The following is a 21075-nucleotide window of genomic DNA, read 5'->3' on the forward strand; positions in this document are numbered from 1 at the left end:
AAAAACAAACAAAAAAAAAAAAAAACAGCTAAAACCAGCCTAAGATAGTTGGCTGGTCCAGCCTGGATTTCTTAAATGGAAACCAGGGACTCTTCTTATTTATTTATTTTTGAGTTCCATATACTTTTATATGGTTGTATGGTCAGTTTGACAATTCACCAAAAATCACAATATGGGGGAAAGTAAATAGTAGCCATTGCAAATAGCAAAGACATCAAAACAACATTACATTCTAACAAAATCAGGGCTATATGTCTTGTCACATACTTTAAGGTCTAATTCTCACTGCTGTATATTAACTACGACTCCTAATTTGCTGCTTATTAATAGTTAGTAAGGTAGTTGTTAAGTCTGGGTATGGTGTAGGATTAAGAGATCGAAAATATGGTCATGCAGAATAAGGCATTAATATGTGCTTTAATAAACAGTCAATATGCTAATAAAATGCATGCTAGTTAATAGTGAGAACCGGTCCTTACAATGAAGTGTTACCCTAATATTTTTATTTTTTATAAAAATGTTTTATTTATTTTTTGTGCTTCTGAAGGTTATGTTGGTCTAGATTTTACAGTGTTTGCGAGGTGTTGTGAACATACTGTAAAATGTGGATGTTTCTGGGGACAGGAGAGCAAAAATCAGGACTTTACAAGCTTCTTCATTTATGATTCTGCTGAAAAAGTTGGTCATCTTAGGCTGGTTTTAACAATTATATCAAAGGAGTAATGCAAACATTGTTAATGAACTATTTGCCCAAACAGCTGTCAACTGTTAACTATTCTCAAACAATTATAAATATCAGTTTTCCTCAAAACAGCAGAACTTTATATGTTGCTTTAATTATTTTGTTGATGACAGTGTTGTAATACCACATTACCAAACCTTTAATGTAATAGCAATAATTGGAGTAGCTATGGTATTTGGTGAACCATTACGTTGAATAAATTCAAAAATGTTTTTAAATTAAACATTTAAAATGGAAACATTTAAAAGAATCAAACTCAGACAGCATTTGGTAACAGATCATTCAAAGTGCCATTTTATTCCATATCTAAGGATAATTCAAAAATATCAAATTTTAGCAAAATCCTGCATCAAACCACAGAGATTGGCCACAATGTCATGCCTTCATAAACCATTTCAACATCAGAAAGTCAAAATCAAATGCATTTCTGCTTACTGACAGAGAAGGTCCCTGACACTGGTAATAAATGAACTGTATGGCCAGTTTATAAGACACACCGATCCAGCCTAGCGTCCTGTCTCTTTGTACAATACTCTTTAACTACAACTTTACATCATAATATAAAAATATGACTTGCTGGGAGAGGAGGGCCCTTTTGAAAACTGTACCGGAGAGCAGAATGCCGTAAAAGAATAAACTATTGCACATTCATCTAATCCTTGAGGAAAGACACCATGGGGAATATATTCTGAACTAAGAAACGTTCATCCCTGCAATACTGCCCATGAATGACACGCACAATGAACCCGTTCACAGTGATACTCATACACCTCTGCTATACTTGCATCCTCAGAGTACCACAAACCGACGCACATAGTGGCTTGTATTTGGCACACGTGGAACACTAGAACGTATAATGCGGTCCAAAAGTCTGAGACCACCAGTGAAAGTGCTTCGGGTTTTATTTTTAGAATTTAGTACACTATTTTTTTTTTATTACTACTTACATTGACAGCATAATCATTTTAGTAAAACTAAATTTTTTGGAGTTTTACAGTTGAGGTCAAAAGTTTACACCCCCCTTTCAGAATCTGAATTTTTGAATTTGAAGATCGGGTAAATTTAACATATTTTGTCTTCTGGCAAACATGTAACTATCTTTTGTAGCCTCTGAAGGGCAGTACTAAATGAAAAATTATGATATTATTTAGACAAAATAAGAAAAATGTACACCTCCATTCTGTTCAAAAGGCTCCTAATGCATGGTTTTTCCTAATGGAGCATCAGTGAGCGTTTTAACCTTCTGTAATAGTTGCATATGAGTCCCTCCGTTGTCCTCAGTGTGAAAAGATGGATCTCAAAATCATACGATCGTTGTTGGAAAGGGTTCAAATACACAAAAATGCTGCAAAACCAAAGAATTTGTGGGACCTGAAGGATTTTTCTGAAGAACAGCAGGCAAACTGTTCAGGACAAACAAGGGACTCATGAACAGCTATCACTAAACAAAAAAACACAGCTGTGGATCATTCAGGTAACAACACAGTATTAAGAATCAAGTGGATGTAAACTTTTGAACGGGGTCATTTTTTATAAACTCAACTATTATTTTCTCTTGTGGATTATATGTAAACGTCTTTTATGTAAAATATCGTATGCTGGTCAGTATTAAATAAACAATAACATGCATTTTGCATGATCACTCTTATTTTGGTAAAATAATGAAAATTTATCAGATTCTGAAAGGGGGGTGTAAACTTTTGACCTAAACTGTAAATATTCTTATTTTTTATGCATGTACGGTTATTTCCAGCGTTAAAACCCATGATTTAATGTGGTCTCAGACTTTCAAAACCTCATGTACGTCCATTATTAATGGTTGAACGTAAAACAAAATAAAGAAAAGGTGACAATAGACTTTAGAAATGCACGAATACACACACACACACACACACACACACACACACACACACACACACACTTTCATAAGAGGCAAAGGCAGTCAGTATGTTTTCCTACACAGGCATTTGGAGTAGCTTTTCAATGGCAAACAACATTCAGATATATCAGGGACTTTCAGGGCAATCTTTAAATAATGAAAGCATTTCAAATGAAAGAAGAACAAAAATAGGTAATTCATCGGTTTCTTTGAGCAGCGCAGTGCGTAATATACAGTAGAGTTCATTGTATTCGGTGCGGTTTGAGTTTAAAAACAACCTGTTCATCTCTTTAGCAACCTAATAAAATCATTCAGCTTGTTTGATTTCATTCATTCATCTCTGTCCAAAATGTATATTATATAGTACTTCTCTCATATAAACAGAAAGTCTCTCTCGTTTCCTGGCAACATTTCTTCCCTCAGCCTAATAAATAGAGAAAACACGTTTGAAAGTACTAATTACTGGAGCACATGTACTCGGCAGAAGAGGTATGAGGTGAGGTGTGCGCGAACAAGAGTTTTGTGTAGGACAGTGTGTGTGCGTGTCGGTCAAGAGCTGTCCACCACTTGGTGCGGCAGGGTGACAAAAGAGCCGTTAATGAAGGAGCCTTGTTTTTCACGTCCCTTTAGGAAATAGGTGAGCAGCTCTCCTTTCCCCTTGACAAATATGGGTCCTCTCCTGACGAAGCGGAAGCCGTAGTCCTTCAGGATGCAGTAGCAGTCCTCCACCACCTGGGGAAGCAGAGTTTGTTTAGCTGCCTTGCACTGCAGTAATGAGGCCTAAAACCCACTTTTCAACTTGCGGTTGCATCGTCCTGGGTTTTTTAAAAACATTTTCAGGTTTTATTCTAAGGCGTCAATAAAGCCCCTTTGTGATTTGCGTACATGTCTTGAAAAGGGCGGTTGCTAACAAATCGCTAAATGTGGCTACAGAGGTTTTAGATGCTTTTTTGTGTTTATAACCATGCTTGTGCTAACTATTCTAACTCGCACTTTACAGGTTATAGATTTTAAATAAAGAATGCTTTGTGATGATGTTGAAATCACATGACCATAGTATTGTTTGTTTATAGCCTAACTTCAGATTTTCCCTTGTGAAATAGAGGTACACTATAATATACTTTCAAAAATAGTATACATTACAGAAATAATACTAAGTGCGAATTGAGTATTGAGTTGTTTAACTTTTGTGTTTTTTTGAACCACGTAAGAAGAACTTAAGTTCATCTAAATATGTAATTTCATAATTACTTGATTGTCTTTGAAATACGGCTTAAGTGTTACTGCTGAATGTAACGACGAGCATTTATGGTAAACTAAAATATACTTTAACAGCATTTGAAACTACTATTGAAACTTTTCTGTCATGTATTTAAAATTTATAATGATGATTAAGTTGCAATTACATTTAAAATATATTAGCTCTAAATGAGTATGCTATTCAACACATCAAAATGAGAGTACAAAAGATCATTAAAATATAATGATTTAAAATGTACTTTAAAGTAAAACTTTTGATTTGACATTATTACAAAGTGCAAAGTGTGTATAAGAAACAGTCAAGATAGTCTCTCTTTTCAAGTACATTTACTTTGGCCTTTTACTTCATATTATATCTGCAAATCTTTTCTTTTTTTAAAAAAAATATAATTTAAAGATTTGAAGTACACTGCAAATGCACATTCAATACAAATCATCACACTACTACTAAGAGTTTACTTCTGGCAATTGTAGTTGCGTTCATTTGCGAAGATTATCATATGATGAAAAAACATGTAAGAATCATAGACTCCTGCTGGTCACAGAGCTTATTTTATGCAATAATACAAAAGCCAATGGAAAAATCCTACTGTCCTTTTGACGGGTGAATCACAGTGATGCTAACTTTGGGTTGGCCTACAAAAACACATCATACACATCAGTACAGTGCTCTATTTCTAGTGTTGGGGAAGCTACTTTGAAAGAAGCTCACCTGAAGTCAAGCTAACTAGCATCTTTTTTAATACAGCCTGTAGCATTGCTACCTTTAGTAATAGAGTCCTGAACTAAATTTAGGAAAGTTGTTTCCAGAAGGTATCATTAAAACATCACCTGGATGTTTCCCATCACCCCTGTGGACTCCATGCGACTGGCAACATTCACAGTGTTTCCCCAGATGTCAAAATGAGGTTTACGGGCCCCGATAACACCAGCCAAAACGCCCCCTTTATTCAACCCTATGGAGAAAACACACAGCAAAACATGAGGTGTAATCATTGTGTCGTTCACACACAGCTGGATGTCAGGCCACTAACCGATGCGGAGCATGAAGTTATTGAAGGACTGGTAGTTGATGTTCATCAACGTGACTTTCATGGCCAGAGCAAAATCAGCAAGATCTGCCAAGTGCTGCCACCGTTCCCGGTCTGAAATCTCTTCTTTCTGTTGGGAAGGACAAAAAAATCCTCTTTACCTCAGTTTTATTACAACCCCAATTCCAGAAAAGTTAAGACGTTTTGTAAAATGCAATAAAATCAAGAATCTGTGATTTGTTCATTCTCTTTAACTTTTATTTAATTGACAAAAGCACAAAGAAAAGATTTCCAAAATTTTTACTGACCAACGTAAATGTATTTTGTAAATATGAACAACACACTCCAAAAAAGTTGGGACAAAGGCACAATAAAAGTGAAAAGGTTATAGAATATCCACGTTAAACTGTTTTGAAACAGCTCACAGTAAGCAGGTGAATTGGTAATAGGTCAAGGTATCATGTTTGGGTATAAAAGGAGCATCTCAGTCTGTGATCATGGCTCATCACTTTGTGCCAAATTTCACGAGAGAATGGTCAAACAAATATAAAATCACATTTTGCAATGCAAAGAATTTAGGTCTTTCACCAAGTACCATACATAATATTGTGAAAAGATTCAGGGAATCTAGAGAAATCACAGTAGGGCATGTAGGGCAAGGCAGGAAAGCTCAGTTGAATGTGCTTGACCTTTGAGCCCTCAGATGGCATTGCATAAGAAACCGTCATCCTGCGGTGTTAAATATAGCCACATGGGCTCAGGAGTACTTCAGAAAACTACTGTCATTTACCACAGTCTGCTGCTGGATCAAGAAATGCAACTTGAATCTCTGTTACAGGAGAAAGCTATACATCAATTCTATGCAGCGATGCTGCCGGGTTCTCTGGGACAGAGTTCATCTCAGATAGTCAAAAACACAGTGGAAATGTGTGCTGTACTCAGATGAGTCCACATTTCAACTTGTTTCCGGGAAAAATGAATTTCGAGTTCTCAGTCCCAAAGACCAAAGGGACCATCCAGACTTTAATCAGTGACAGAAGCAATAGCAAACGTCTCTCATGGTATGGGGGTGCAGCAGAGATAACAGCGTGGGTGACTGGCATATGTGCGAAGGTACCATTGGCGTGGAGGCATATACTGGGATTGTACAGAGACGTATACTGCCATCGAGATGACGTCTTTCATGGGAAGTACATGGTTATTATATCAAGACAATGCCAGCTCTCATTCTGCATGTGCCACAACAGCGTGGTTTCGTTGACAGAGTGAATGTGCTAGACTGGCCTGCAGTTCTGTCTCCTGTTGAAAATGTACGGCTCATCATGAAAAGGAGAATCAGACAACGACAATCACAGAATGCTGAGCTTCTGAAGTCTTGTATCAAGCGAGACTGGACAAAAATTTTGCTTGCAGAACTTTAACAATTAGTATCCTCAATTCCTAAACAATGAAACATTGTGTCACATCAACCTTCCTTTTAATTACAGTTTTAAACGTGCCTCTTTCCCAACTTTTTTGGAGTGTGTGGCAGCCATCAAAATCAAAATTTGTCTATATTTACAAAATAAAATTAAGTTGGTCAGTGAAAACAATGGAAATCTTTTCTTTGTACTTTAGTTAATTAAATAAAAGGTAAAAGAGAATGAACAGATAACAGATTCTTGATTTTATGGCATTTCACAAAACGTCCCAACTTTTCTGAAATTGGGGTTGTAGAACTATATGGATATATTGGACTCACATGTGCCACCTTTACCTTCATACAAGCATAACCGTTAGTGTTATTGTCTGAAGTGACTCCTGATGCTGCCATGTAGGTGCTGCCAATAGTCTTGATCTTCGTTATACAGCGAAACTGTGTCTCGTCTAAAAGCTAAAGAGCACAAAAGCAAACAAATAACAGTATAAAGTCTCAACTTGTATTTTTATTGGCAACAACTGGGTGAAATACTCCTACTACTAGTACTTACGCTATCAAAATCGGAAATGATTTCATTGAGGAACCTCAGACACTCAATCCCGCCGTTGTTGATGCTTTCCTCCGTATAGAAATCAGAGAAGTTTGGGATGGAGGCGAACATGACTCCAATCTCATCGTAGGACTGGCTGTAGAGCTCCTGGGACGTGTGCATGGGAAAGTTAATTGAGTTTGACAGAATTTGTGTCAAACATGGAATCTGAGACTGACAGACTGGATTTCTCACCTCATCCCTCTTCTTAGAGCCCAGGAAATGCCGGGCGACGTGCTCCGGAAGCATATTAGTGACCAGAGCCTCGTTCCAGCGCCGCATCTCGTACACCTTCTCCTTCTGCTCATGCACTTCAATCTTCCACAGGAACAGCGTGCGTGCCAGCTTCTCCACCTGAGCGACGCCAACAGAAAGAAAGGTGAGAATGTACACGACCGCTCAAAGGTTTGGGTTTTTTGTTAAAAAAAAAAAACATTTTTTTTTCCAGTAAGGATGCATTAAATTGATCAAAAGTGACAAAGAGTCCTGAAAAATAAAATGTTTCACAGTTTCCACAAAAATATTGGCCAGCACAACTGTTTTCAACATTGATAATAATTAGAAATCTTCATCATATCAGAATGATTTCTGAAGGATCATGTGACACTGAAGACTGGAGTAATGATGCTGAAAATACAGCTTTGATCAGAGAAATAAATTACGTTTTAAAATATACTCAAAAAGAAAACAGTTATTTTAAATTGTAATAATATTTCATAATATTTTTGTTTTTACTGTAATTTTTGATCAAATAAATGCAAATCTTACCAACCCCAAACTATTGAAATATAGTGTAATTAAAAAAATAATAATAATTTATTAACCCAGAGAACTAAATTTCTGTCATTATTTCCTTACAGCTGCAGCCCGTAACTTTTTTGGTTAAAAATGATCCGAAATCAATATTTGAGCAAGTACATAACCAGCCAGTGTTCAAAACTATCACCTTACTTTAGCATGATTCTCAACAGTTAGCTTATAATACTGTTTTCTAGTTTGAGTGGTACGGGTAGGTTTTTTCGCGGGAAATTCGAGCATGCTGCTGCGTCATTACATCACGTCTGTAAACATAAAGAAGTTGTCTCAGCTTGTAGGCTATCACATGTGAGGATCCTGCAGGTGGATGATTGTTTACACAAGATTTGTATTTTAAAGACGCCCAGTTTGAAGGGAGCATAGTTTGCTTTTTGGGATAAAAGAATTTCTTAATATGAAATTCGAATGGTGACAATTAGATATTAAACTGTACAGAAATTGAAATCTACATGCTAATACACACTAAACTCGTCACGCAATGCTGATGTTGTTAATTTGAGAATAAAGTATAACAATAATAATAATAATTTGCACGGTTAGATGTGATATGAGCTAACCGATCGTTAGATTTAATCATCATTGGTAGCGCGATTTATTGTAATGCTTTTTTCCTCAGTTGGTCAGAACAAACGCGGCAGACTTGTTACTTGTTCAGATGACAATATCCGGTGAAAATTCTTATGTGGGTCATATATTCCAAGACATAGACTAATCTGTGATTGCGAAGAACTACAAATATATCCACACCGTCGCGGTGACTGACAGCTACATATACTCCTCAACACATTAGATTCATCCGCGCTGGAGCCGTGCCGATGCACAACCCCACACAAGCAAGATAATCCTGCAAGTAACTGCAATTCCAGGTTTTCAAACAGAGACGGTGCATTGCATCTCAAGTCCTTTAAAGCCATAAGATAAGTGTGAGGAATAGGCTAAAATTGAAGTCATTATTTGTTGAAAATGTCCCCTCTGCCGAAGTTCAAAAACAGATTACACAAGCCGTTCGGACAAAAATAGTGCATTAATGTCATCCGATGCACCAAACATTACTTGCATCTTCTAATCAAATGTCATTGACGTCAAACCTGACAGAGCACATCTAATATGGCAATTTTTTTTTTTTACAGTTTTGACAATAAATAACAACATAAATTTCAGCTTCAGAAGACTTGGAATAGAACACATGAGTTGTACTGGTTTTTTGTCATTTTGAAGCTTGACAGTCCCAGTCCTCACACTTTCATTATATGAAAAAGTGTGGCCAGGATATTGTTCAAAAATTCTACTCACGAAAGAAAGAAAGTCATAGTGAATAATTACAGAATCTCCATTTTTGAGAGAACTAAAATTGATCGCACAGAGAGAGAGAGAGAGAGAGAGAGAGAAGTAAATCTCACATGTCGGGAGAAGTAGTAGAAGCTGACCATCATGATGAAGATCATCACACTCATGGTGTATTTGGAGGGCACAAGATGAACTCTGTAAAAAATGTACCACACAATTTCTCTATGATATTATAATACCTAGAGATAACAGGCCTAATCAATGTAAATAAGAGATGTTTCACAGTTTTATAATCCACCAGGCTGATCACTTAAAGGGACAGTTCATCCAAAAATGAAAATTCTGTCATTTACTCACCCTGAAGTTTCTTTCTTCTGTTGAACACATTTTGAATAATATTGGTAACCCAACTGTTGACGGTAGCCATTGACTTCTATAGTATGAGGAAAAAAAATACTACACAAGTCAATGGCTACCGCCAACTGTTGGGTTACCAATATTATTTAAAGTATCTTCTTTTGTGTTCAGCAGAAGAAAAAAACTCATACAGGTTTGGATCAACATGAGAGTGAACTTTCACTTTTGGGTGAACTATCCCTTTAAATAAGTAAAAACACACCTCTGCTAAACAGACTGCTTGATTTGAGATGCTACTCACATGATAATAGAGTACTAATGGGTAATAACGGTATAATACTGCAAATCCTTGCTGTGATTAGTGCTTGACCCACCTGTATTCTTTAAAGCGCGTCAGATCGTACTGGTCAAATGTGTCCCTCCAGCTGTAGATGTTGACCACACCTGTAGCTCCGGTGATCAGCAGCATGAGGGTGAGTTTGACCATGTGGCTGACCTGCACCAGCATGGTGGTGGCGATGAGAGCCAGTACTGCGATGTAGCTGTAGTATTTAGGATTCTCCGAACAGCCGCTGGCGGCCAGAGTGACTGGAGTGACCGCAGTCGCCTCATTTGTGGAGGACTCTGGTGGACGACAGCTCAACTACAGAAGACATCAGAAGTACAGCTTTCAAAAACATCATCTTTAAGGTCATGTGTGTTTTAGATGTTAAAATTTGTCCATTTATTTCATCTCACTGGTGTAATATAATGTTGGAGTTGAATGACCATTCAAAAGTTTGTATTGTTTTTGAAAGAAGTCTCTTCTGCTCAACAAGGCTGCATTTATTTGATCAAAAATATAGTACAATCAGTACTATTGTGAAATATTATTACAATTTAAAATAATTATTTTCTATGTGAATATATTTTAAAATGTAATTTATTTCTGTGATCAAAGCTGTATTTTCAGTATCATTACTCCAGTCTTCAGTGTCACATGATCTTCAGAAATCATTCTAATATGCTGATTTGCTGCTCAAGAAACATTTCTGATTATTATCAATGTTGAAAACAGTCTGTGTTGCTAAATATTTTTGCAAACCGTGGTACCTTTTCCGACTATTTGGTGAATAGAAAGTTAAAAAGAACAGCATTATTTAAAAATAGAAATCTTTTGTAACATTATAAATGTCTGTACTGTCACTTTTGATCAATTTAATGCATCCTTGCTAAATAAAAGCAGTGGATCTTATTAAGTATTAAATCCTACTCACAAACCTATGAGCGGTAGTATATATAATCTATGTTAAAAAAATAGTATTATTATGATGATTTACCTTTAATGTAATCCCATTTTTTGGTAGATTTGTAGATATTTTAAATTATACATAGTAGATTCATGAAATATATGTAAAATGATCATAAACCATTATTAATCATAAAATACAGGAAAAAATATATTTATATAATTTAAAGAAAATTGTAAGTCTACCAAATTACAATAAATAAATAAATACATAGGCCCCAAATTACAATTAATCTGAATTTGCAACACTGTTACTTGCATCCCCATTTTCCTTATTCATTTAGCTATTTTTTTAAAGAAAAAACATAAAATAAAATAAAATAAAATAAAATAAAATAAAATAAAATAAAATAAAATAAAATAAAATAAAATAAAATAAAATAAAATAAAATAAAATAAAATAAAATAGCTATTATAAAAAAGCTTCCCAAGGTTGATGATCAATTTTTTTTTTTGAAGATTAAGCACCTCCTTTCATTATACATTTCTTGAATTAGAAAAAAATATATATATTTAGTTTACTTAATTCACTTGTTTCTTACCATATCTACTATGTCGGCCATTGTGACTATGAAGATGGCCGCCATGGCCCAAGTGTTGCGAGCCCAGCGTGTGTGATCAATCCAAGTGGAGAACGACACCAATCTCTTTGGAAATACCTTTGAAAACAAGACAAAAAAAGCTACATAAACATCCAATCACAGCAGAAGTTGTTAGCATGACCTGTTCTGACAGTAAGTGAGCAGAGAGGTCAATGGAAAGGCCTGTGATCTAATCACATCTAATGCCCTGCGGCAGCTGCATGTACAGTGATTGTGGAAACAATTGATTTAATTCACAGAAACATACTTTTTAAAATCAATAAATTCTTCAGTTTAGCCATATGGACTCGTATGGATACGTCCTTCATCTGTTGTGTGTGTGTGACCGTCTCCCCTTCCAGAAACACATTATCTCTGCGCTCGCTCAATCTGTGTGTGTGCTTGAGAGGTAATCAATACCGGGAACTTTATTAGTCAATTGGGAATGTGTTGACCTAACTAATGAGGATGAGTCAAATATACTGCAGCATGTTCCAACAGTAAATGGAAGAGCCTCGGGAACTACATTTCATTCATGTGACTGCTTATATTAATATTACATAAGAAGTCGACAAAGATGCAATGGAAATGGAAACATTTGTCATCACGATCCCGGCAAATAATAGAAAGCACAATCGTGCATGCTCGGGAAATCTCATAGCAAAGAAATCTAAATACAGCAAATGAGGGCCAAAAACTTAGCGATGAGATGCATTGAATTTCATGTTAAAGTTGACATCACACAGAAGCTGGAACCAACTTTACTACCGTATTTTTGAGCGAAACAAGAAATTCGCATCACGGCATCCAAACAAGTGGACACATGTTCTGTGTGATTGGTTGAGGAAGGTGTAAGAACAGAAACTCACCCGTGGGAAAATGGCTGCCAGTGAACAGATAGTAAGAATGAGCAGCAAGACTTCACCGATGGCCAGAGTCACATAGTTTGCAACTAACCTGTGCGGAGCAAAAATACATAGACAGGGGAAAATGAACATCGGCCATTCCTACCCTAATGCTTTTCAAACACATACTGTATGCAAAAGAATTGTGGTTAATTTGTATTAAATGTGCATTCATATTCTACTTCAAATCATAAACGTATAAAACTGTACTTGCACACAAAATAATGGCAACATCTAAATTAACTGCATTTATTCAAATCAAAAATATTATCTAATATCGCTCAATCAACCCAAATACATTCATTTATACCAACAAAACGTCTCTATATGTTTGAAATAAGGTAGAAACATCTCTCTAAAGTATCAATTGCTGGTTATCGCTTTTTGCAGTGCAGATAATATGATATTAGATAACATAAAAAAGGCGCAGAACTATACAAAGCACAACGGACAGTTAAACTGGCAAGTCTTTTGCAAAATACTGTGCACAAAAGTGGCAAAACTATTCAATGAATTCAAAACTGATGACATCACTTTTTAATGATGCAGCCACATGAATTTATCATTTTTGGATTTTGGAGCCAGCCCCTGGTCTCTGTTCACTGTCATTTGATCGATAAGTGCAGTTTGAAGGAAAAAATATTTTTCTTTTTGCAACGCGCTAATGCACATCAAGTCTTTCTCCCCCATAGAAAACCTTTATAAAAAAGCTTAAGTTAGGCTAATGAGCGCAGACCAAATCTGGTATACTGTTAATTAATAAAACATATTACGCAAAGGAAAACAGATGAGCCCAGAATATTAACAGAACGTGCAAAGTTTCACGTGTTTTCTCCCCCATAGAAAAATTAATGTATATTTATTATGAATATATAAATACACACACATGCATGTATATATTTAAGAAAAATAGGTTATTTTTATATATTAATTATATTTATTTATAATATAAATTATATTAATATAAATATAGACATGTAAATACGTGTAAATATTTTCAAAATATATACTGTATGTGCATGTATTTATATATACATAATAAATAAACACAGCACACATACATATATTATGCAAACAAAAAGTTTTATTTTGTATGTGACTAATTGCGATTAATCGTTTGACAGCACTAGTTAAAAGGTGTGCTCTTATCATTCTGTGGACAAAATCCTGTGAATACATAGATAAATAAAACACTTTCTGATGTTTATTCATGTTCATTTCGTGCTTTAAGTAAATATGAAAAGACAATTGGCAATAAACACATTGAAGAGCCACAAAACGGTATTTATTGTTTGAATTTATTTAAAAATGACACAATTTAATCGTTTCATATCAGAAGTAACCTGCTCTGTCTTCTCTGTCGGTGTGTTGTCAGCGATGTATTTTTCACTGCTTGAGAACCTGGTAGTAGTGTGAGAGCGGCATTGTTTGTCGGTCATGGCAACAGTAACTAAGGGTGGGCGGGTTTTGCGAACGGTCAATTCAACTCATATTTTGGGCTCATCTGCTTGCATACGTACACAGTATATATTTTTAATAATTTGTATAGCATATTTTGTCTTTTTTTTAAATCACCGTCTTCGTTAAGCTGTGTTTTTTTAATGGCTTCTATGAGAGGAAAACGCTTAACATGCGATTTAGCACTTTCTGTTAATATTCTGGGCTTATCTGCTTTCCTGTAGGCTACGTAATATAATTTATTAATAAACTGTAAAACCGTGCCTTGAACTAAGCACTGACTGTATTTCTTTAGGCTGTATGAACCACTGCAAGCTGTAAAGTAAACAAGTGTTTGTCCGAACTCAACTTGTTTTGTGAGAGAATGCAAAAGTTTTGCAAAGGAATGCAAAGTTTCTTGGGGGAACGCAAAAGATTTGTAAAAATTTTTCCTCCCACCCCATATTTTTCCCAACACCATGTCCCTTTAGGGGCTCCATAGCTGCATGCAAAACATACAGAATGATCGCTGTAGTCCGATTCATGAATAAATTACTCTTTTAAACCATTTATCAAAGCCGTTTGAAGTTAACTTCAGTTGGCATCCAAAAGGTTGTTTTGTTGTGCTGATTATTTTATCAGTTAAATAAATAGCAATTAAACTTCCTGTTGTTATTTTTTATTATTACAAAATTAGAAGTCTAGAAGTAATTATATAATTACTTATAAAGATGTACTTAAGTCCTACATAAGGGAGTCAAAAAAGTAATTGAATTTAATAAACATTTTGATTTAATGTTTATTAACAAGTACTCTTTTTAAAGTTTGCTGACGTGTACTTGTTTTTCACAAGGGTCTGCACAGATGAATCGATATCAAATCTAAATCTGGAAACTGAATTGAATCAGGAAACCTGTGCGATTCCCAGCCTTGAATGAAGGTGGATATTTCAAAGCCAGAGACAAAGGGAAATGCCAAATAGCAACAGGACCTTATTTTTAGACCAACAAACAGATGCTATAATAACTGTAAACAGATCATGACTGGCCTCCGTTGACATTTGGCTGCTAAAATAGGAGGCTGGGCTGAGGCTGATGGTGTTTGTGTGGTGATGTGTTAATAGTTAACTGACCAGGGGTCAATGAGAGCCTCCATGACAGCGGTGAAGAGCAGCACCACACATGAGCAGCTAAACGCCGCTCCGCTCTGCTTCTCCTTCTCCACCGAGAAGCGCGTCTCCAGCTCCGGATCAGTAAAGCGCAGAGACAGACGATTAGTGTACTTTCCTTTCAGCCTGAAAACACACACACACACGCACAAACACTGTGAAAAAGAAGTGCGCTGACTTATAGTGCACTACAAATCCTAAAAGTCTACTTTTTAAAAACCTATAATATAATATTAATGAAATAAAAGGCCACTTAAGTATACTTAAAGCGAGACACTTTGATGGCTGTGTTTCCTAACACACTTAAGTACACTTTTAAAGAGTGCACTTTATAACAATGTCATATTAAAAGTTTTATTTAAAGTACATTTGAAGTCATTCATGTTTTAATAGTCATTTGTTGTGTTTTAAAGAAGTACACTTATTTTGATGTGTTGACTAACAAATGCCTATTAAGTGTCTGAAAACAATACATTCAGTTCATGCTTATGTAAGTTCTTCTGAAGCATATTATTTTCATAATAACGTACGCCTGTACTGTCTCTCTCTCCAGCAGCGCTTCATTGAGGAGTTTGTTGAGCTCCTGTTCGTTCTCCTGAGCGTCGATCACTCTCTCAGCCAGATCACGCAGACGCAAACGACGCCGAGGGTTTGGAAATGAGGGGTTCACCACCTACGACCAAACACATATACAATTAATTTTTTGAATGAAAGATCAAAAGGATAAACAATTCAGATTTATTTTCACAGCCGCCTTTGCTCATATTTCATATTTGATCATATTTATCAAGGGTGCCAATATTAGTGGAGGGCACTATATATACACTGAACAAAATTATAAACGCAACACTTTTGTTTTTGCCCCCATTTTTCATGAGCTGAACTCAAGGATCTAAGACTTTTTCTATGTACACAAAAGGCCTATTTCTCTCAAATATTGTTCACAAATCTGTCTAAATCTGTGTTAGTGAGCACTTCTCCTTTGCCGAGATAATCCATCCACCTCACAGGTGTGGCATATCAAGATGCTGATTAGACAGCATGATTATTGCACAGGTGTGTCTTAGGCTGGCCACAATAAAAGGCCACTCTAAAATGTGCACACACCACAATGCCACAGATGTTGCAAGTTTTGAGGGAGCGTGCAATTGGCATGCTGGCTGCAGGAATGTCCACCAGAGCTGTTGCCCTTGAATTGAATGTTCACTTCTCTACCATAAACCATCTCAAAAGGCGTTTCAGAGAATTTGGCAGTACATCCAACCGGCCTCACAACCGCAGACCACGTGTAACCACACCAGCCCAGGACCTCCACATCCAGCATCTTCACCTCCAAGATCGTCTGAGACCAGCCACCCGGACAGCTGCTGCAACAATCGGTTTGCATAACCAAAGAATTTCTGCACAAACTGTCAGAAACCGTCTCAGGGAAGCTCATCTGCATGCTCGTCATCCTCATCGGGGTCTCGACCTGACTTCAGTTCGTCGTCATAACCGACTTGAGTGGGCAAATGCTCACATTCGATGGTGTCTGGCACTTTGGAGGTGTGTTCTCTTCACGGATGAATCCCGGTTTTCACTGTACAGGGCAGATGGCAGACAGCGTGTATGGCGTCGTGTGGGTGAGCGGTTTGCTGATGTCAACATTTTGGATCGAGTGGCCCATGGTGGCGGTGGGGTTATGGTATGGGCAGGCGTATGTTATGGACAACGAACACAGGTGCATTTTATTGATGGCATTTTGAATGCACAGAGATACCGTGACGAGATCCTGAGGCCCATTGTTGTACCATTCATCCACAACCATCACCTCATGTTGCAGCATGATAATGCACGGCCCCATGTTGCAAGGATCTGTACAAAATTCCTGGAAGCTGAAAACATCCCAGTTCTTGCACGGCCAGCATACTCACCGGACATGTCACCCATTGAGCATGTTTTGGATGCTCTGGATTGGCGTATACGACAGCGTGTTCCAGTTCCTGCCAATATCCAGCAACTTCGCACAGCCATTGAAGAGGAGTGGACCCATTCCACAGGCCACAATCAACAACCTGATCAACTCTATGTGAAGGAGATGTGTTGCACTGCTTGAGGCAAATGGTGGTCACACCAGATACTGACTGGTTTTCATATAAGTGTCATATACAATTTGCACCTAGCATTATTATTACTAGCAGAACTTTTGTTCATTTATGCATTTTTTCAGGGACTGGATTGAAAACCTTCTGAAAATCTGTAATTAAGTAAATAACTTCTTTAAGTTGACAGATTCCATTGGCTTTGCACAAGAGTGTGTGAGATGATCATGTCATTACCCGCGTGTCCAGCTCCTCCGGCTCCTCCGGTGTCGTGCAGGCCGTGTGGACGCTCCCATTGCACTCCGTAGTCTTGATCAGCAATGGAGAATTCCCATTAGACGACGTCACTGAAAGCTTCTGGAGGAAACCACCGGCGAGAGCATGAGAATGAGAGAGACACAGAGAAACAGAAACGACAGTAACAGAAATGACACTCACTACTCCGTTGATGCCGTTTTTACCCACGGGTCCCTTGGGCACCACCACCAAGTACGTCTCAATGCCCCTTTCCTTCAGGTACTCGCAGCGGTCTCCTCCATTCCCCGGCTCCACATCAAACTCTCCATGCAGACACTCCAAGGTATTCTGGGAGATGTGCACTCGCCTACCAGACACACATGTGAGCTCAAACACAGCCTGAGTGTGTTACTGGCAAACACAACCAGCTGCTTCACTCATTACATAATATTTGCAGACAATGTTGCTGTTTCACTGTTAAAAACTACAGGGCAAATTCATTAACCGATTTTAGGATCCACAGTTGAACTTTTTTTGACTCAATTACAGTCGTGGCCAAAAATATCGGCACCCTTGGTATCAAAGAAGGCTGTGAAAATTAATCTGCATTGTTAATCCTTTTGATCTTTTATTTAAAACATTCACAAAAATCTAACCTTTCATTGGATAATAAGAATTTAAAATGGGGGGAAATATCATTATGAAATAAATGTTTTTCTCAAATACACGTTGGACACAATTATTGGCACCCCTAGAAATTCTTATGAGTAAAATATCTCTGAAGTATATTCCCATTCATATTCACAATTTTGAGCACTCCAGGGTGATTATGAACATGAGATTATCCAGCCATGGCTTCCTGTTTCACAGAAATATAAATAGGAGGGAAAACAAAGCCCAAATTCCCTTAATCATCCATGACAACGAGAAAAACCAAAGAATATATATTTCTGATGTGCAGCAAAAGATAATTGAGCTTCACAAATTAGTGAAGTGGCTTTAAGAAAAGAGCTAGAGCAGTGAAAATTCCCATTTCCACCATCAGGGCAATAATTAAGAATTTCCAATCAACATAAAATGTTACAAAACTGCCTGGAAGAGGACGTGTGTCTATATTGTCCTAATGCACGGTGAGAAGGAGAGTTTGAGTGGCTAAAGACTCTCCAAGGACCACATCTGGAGAATTGCTGAAAATAGTTGAGTCTCGGGGTCAGAAAACCTTAAAAAAAAATTGTCAAACTGCACCTACATCACCACATGTTGTTTGGGAGGGTTTCAAGAGAAATTATCCTCGCTCATCCAAAAACAAACTCCAGCATATTCAGTTATCAGACACGACTGGAACTTCAAATGGGACTGGCTTCTATGGGCAGATGAAAAATTAGCTTTTTAGCAGCAAACACTCAAGATGGGTTTGGTGAACACAGGGATAAAAAGTACCCCATGTGTACAATTAAATATACTGCTGTATTTTTGATGTTGTGGGCCTATATTTCTGCTGGAGGTCCTGGACATCTTGTTTAGACGCATAAAAAAATCAATAAGTGACTGACTCTGTTAGAAATATTATAATGGGCTATGTTTGGATCTTCCAACCGTACAATAATCCAAACACAAACCTCAAAAACAACACAAAAATGGGTCACTGAGCACAAAACCAAGCTTCTGCTGGCCATTCCAGTCCTCTGACCTGAACCCTGTAGAACATGAGTGAACTGAAGAGAAGAAGCACCAACATGGAGCTGGGAATCTAAAGGGTCTGGAGTGATTCTGGATGAAGGAATGGTCTCTGATCTCTTGTCAGGTGTCTCTAACCTCATCAGGCATTATAGGAGAACATTTAGAGCTGTTAAACTGGCAAATGGAGGTTTCAAAAAGTATTGAATTTAAAGGTGCCGTTAATTGTGGCCAATGTATATTAGAGAAAAACATTTATTTCATAATGATATTTCCCCCCATTTTAAATTCTTATTATTCAATGAAAGGTTAGATTTTTTAATTTTTTTAAAATAAAAGATCAAAAGGATTAACAATGCCAATTAATTTTCACAGCCTTCTTTGATCATATTTACCAAGGGTGCCGATATTTTTGGCCATGACTGTATATAGGACTTAAGTGCATCTTTATATGTAATCTCATAATTTATTCTATTGTCTATTGAAATATGGTTAAAGTGAGCTGCTGAATGTACTGACAAGCATTTATGATAAACTAAAATATACTTTAATGTAATTTCTATTGAAACGTATATGTCATGTATTTAAATATGTTTGCAATTACACATTTGTAAAGAAGTTGTAATTTAGTACATCTACAATATATATTATATATACAATAATATTATATGCAAAGTACTTTGCATGTGCTTTAGTATGTTAGTCAACAACAACAAAAAAAAAAAGAAAAGAAAAAAAAAAAAAACTTTTCAGTAAGGGATAGAAACTTAGACCCTGAAAATAAATATTATTATTATTATTATTTCAGTTTCTTCTATTATTTTTTTAAGATGCATCTTTTTATATTCGCTGTTGACAAACCACTGCAGCATGAAAATTTTATCACTTTTTTCATCTGAAAGTGAAAGTTTATACAAGTAAAATAAATGTATTTTGTTTGAAAACTTTATAGAGTAATATTTATGTTGTTTTAATGTTGGTTTGTTACAGTGTTAATTTTGGCAGGCATTTTTGATTTAGTCTTAGTCTTTATCTTGAGACGAAAATGCTTAATAGTCTTAGTCACATTTTAGTCATTTGAGTCTTTCATAGTTTTAGTCGACGAAAAGTCATTGTATTTTTGCATCATTGTATTTTCAACTTTTAGTCAAAGTGCAGTTAACAACATTTATTTTGGTAGCTATTTTATATGTAGTATTCAAACAAAAATAGGCATCAATTCTTCTCTCTTTAGACCAAATCAATTAAGCTTATGAGAAATTTGAATCTTAATGAAGACGCGGCATAAATTTCGTCATAGTTTTTATCATCAGATATTAATTTTAGCTCGTTAACGTCTCGTCTTAGTCACAGAAAAAAGGTTTAAATTTCATATATATTCACATAATTTCATATATTTTTTTTTTCTTAGCAGTTCCATCAGTGGTTTTTCTGCTATGCTTTAATTAAAATCTTTTTAAGATTTTAAGTTCACTACAAGTGGACATTCTGTACAATTAAGCAATTAAGGGCGGGTCTCATTCTAACTGAGTCTTACTAATGATTATGACAGATAAGAGTCTAATAATCAAACATATATCCAGATGTTTCCGTCCATGAGTCTCATCCACGACTGCAGCGCTCCTGTATGCTCCAGGCATAGTTCATTAAGGGAGGAGTGAAGTTTACATATGTGACCTGAACAGCCAGACACACTTACACTCGTCTGAGTCACTTCTTGGATTCCCGTCTGTCTTGACTGCGTCTCAGAAGGCATTCACACTTAATATTTTCATAAATGGATAGCTAGTGAATTTCCCCTAGCATTCAGAACCAAACTAAACCCTTTAATCACTGGTGAATGTGCAGGTTTTTACCCTGGTATTCCTCCTGCCTCCATCTTGTTGGCTACCGTCACGTCAGTCGACCATACGTCATACTGCCAGCGCTTCTGTCCGAGCACACCACCCAGAACTGTCCCAGAATGCACCCCGACACGCATGTCCACGTCCGTCTGTGTCTTCTCTCGAACATATCTGAAATCCAGATGAATGTGTCAGACCTCATCATACTCAAGCACGCCCAGCTCGAGCTATTTAAAAATCATTGTCATGATGCAGTCACTAATTCCCATAAACACTCCTGAACAGTTCAGCATGCATTACTCACGAAATGGCCTCAACCATGGCCAAACCCATCATGATGGAGCACGCCGCATGGTCATTGCGGTAATCTGGAAGGCCACAAATACAATAATAGCAGTCGCCCAGAATCTTGATCCTCAACTGGTGGTATTTCTGAAAGTAGAGCATGTTAGTTAGCTTCAGACTTCACCAGTAAT

General features: G+C 36.7%; 1 protein-coding gene across 2 annotated transcripts in view; it reads right to left on the reverse strand.

Annotated features, from left to right (window-relative positions):
* Nucleotides 1-1014: 1014 nt before the first annotated feature.
* Nucleotides 1015-21075, reverse strand: part of adcy3a (adenylate cyclase 3a) — a 34065-nt gene continuing 14004 nt past the window's right edge. Inside the window, exons 5-20 of one of the 2 annotated variants that reach the window (XM_058747414.1) lie at nt 20904-21031; nt 20612-20770; nt 17280-17445; nt 17079-17195; nt 15291-15433; nt 14725-14886; nt 12120-12207; nt 11212-11328; nt 9756-10024; nt 9138-9219; nt 7117-7275; nt 6883-7029; nt 6669-6785; nt 4916-5042; nt 4713-4837; nt 1015-3353 (exon numbers count right to left, since the gene is read on the reverse strand). In XM_058747414.1, the coding sequence (XP_058603397.1) occupies nt 3171-3353; nt 4713-4837; nt 4916-5042; nt 6669-6785; nt 6883-7029; nt 7117-7275; nt 9138-9219; nt 9756-10024; nt 11212-11328; nt 12120-12207; nt 14725-14886; nt 15291-15433; nt 17079-17195; nt 17280-17445; nt 20612-20770; nt 20904-21031 (2289 nt within the window). In that variant the 3' untranslated portion in view covers nt 1015-3170. Of the gene's footprint in view, nt 3354-4712; nt 4838-4915; nt 5043-6668; nt 6786-6882; nt 7030-7116; nt 7276-9137; nt 9220-9755; nt 10025-11211; nt 11329-12119; nt 12208-14724; nt 14887-15290; nt 15434-17078; nt 17199-17279; nt 17446-20611; nt 20771-20903; nt 21032-21075 lie in introns of both variants that reach the window. The other variant, XM_058747413.1, reaches the window with a different exon arrangement.

This window comes from Onychostoma macrolepis, chromosome 16, assembly GCF_012432095.1.
Source record: "Onychostoma macrolepis isolate SWU-2019 chromosome 16, ASM1243209v1, whole genome shotgun sequence".
In the NCBI taxonomy this organism is placed as follows: domain Eukaryota; kingdom Metazoa; phylum Chordata; class Actinopteri; order Cypriniformes; family Cyprinidae; genus Onychostoma; species Onychostoma macrolepis.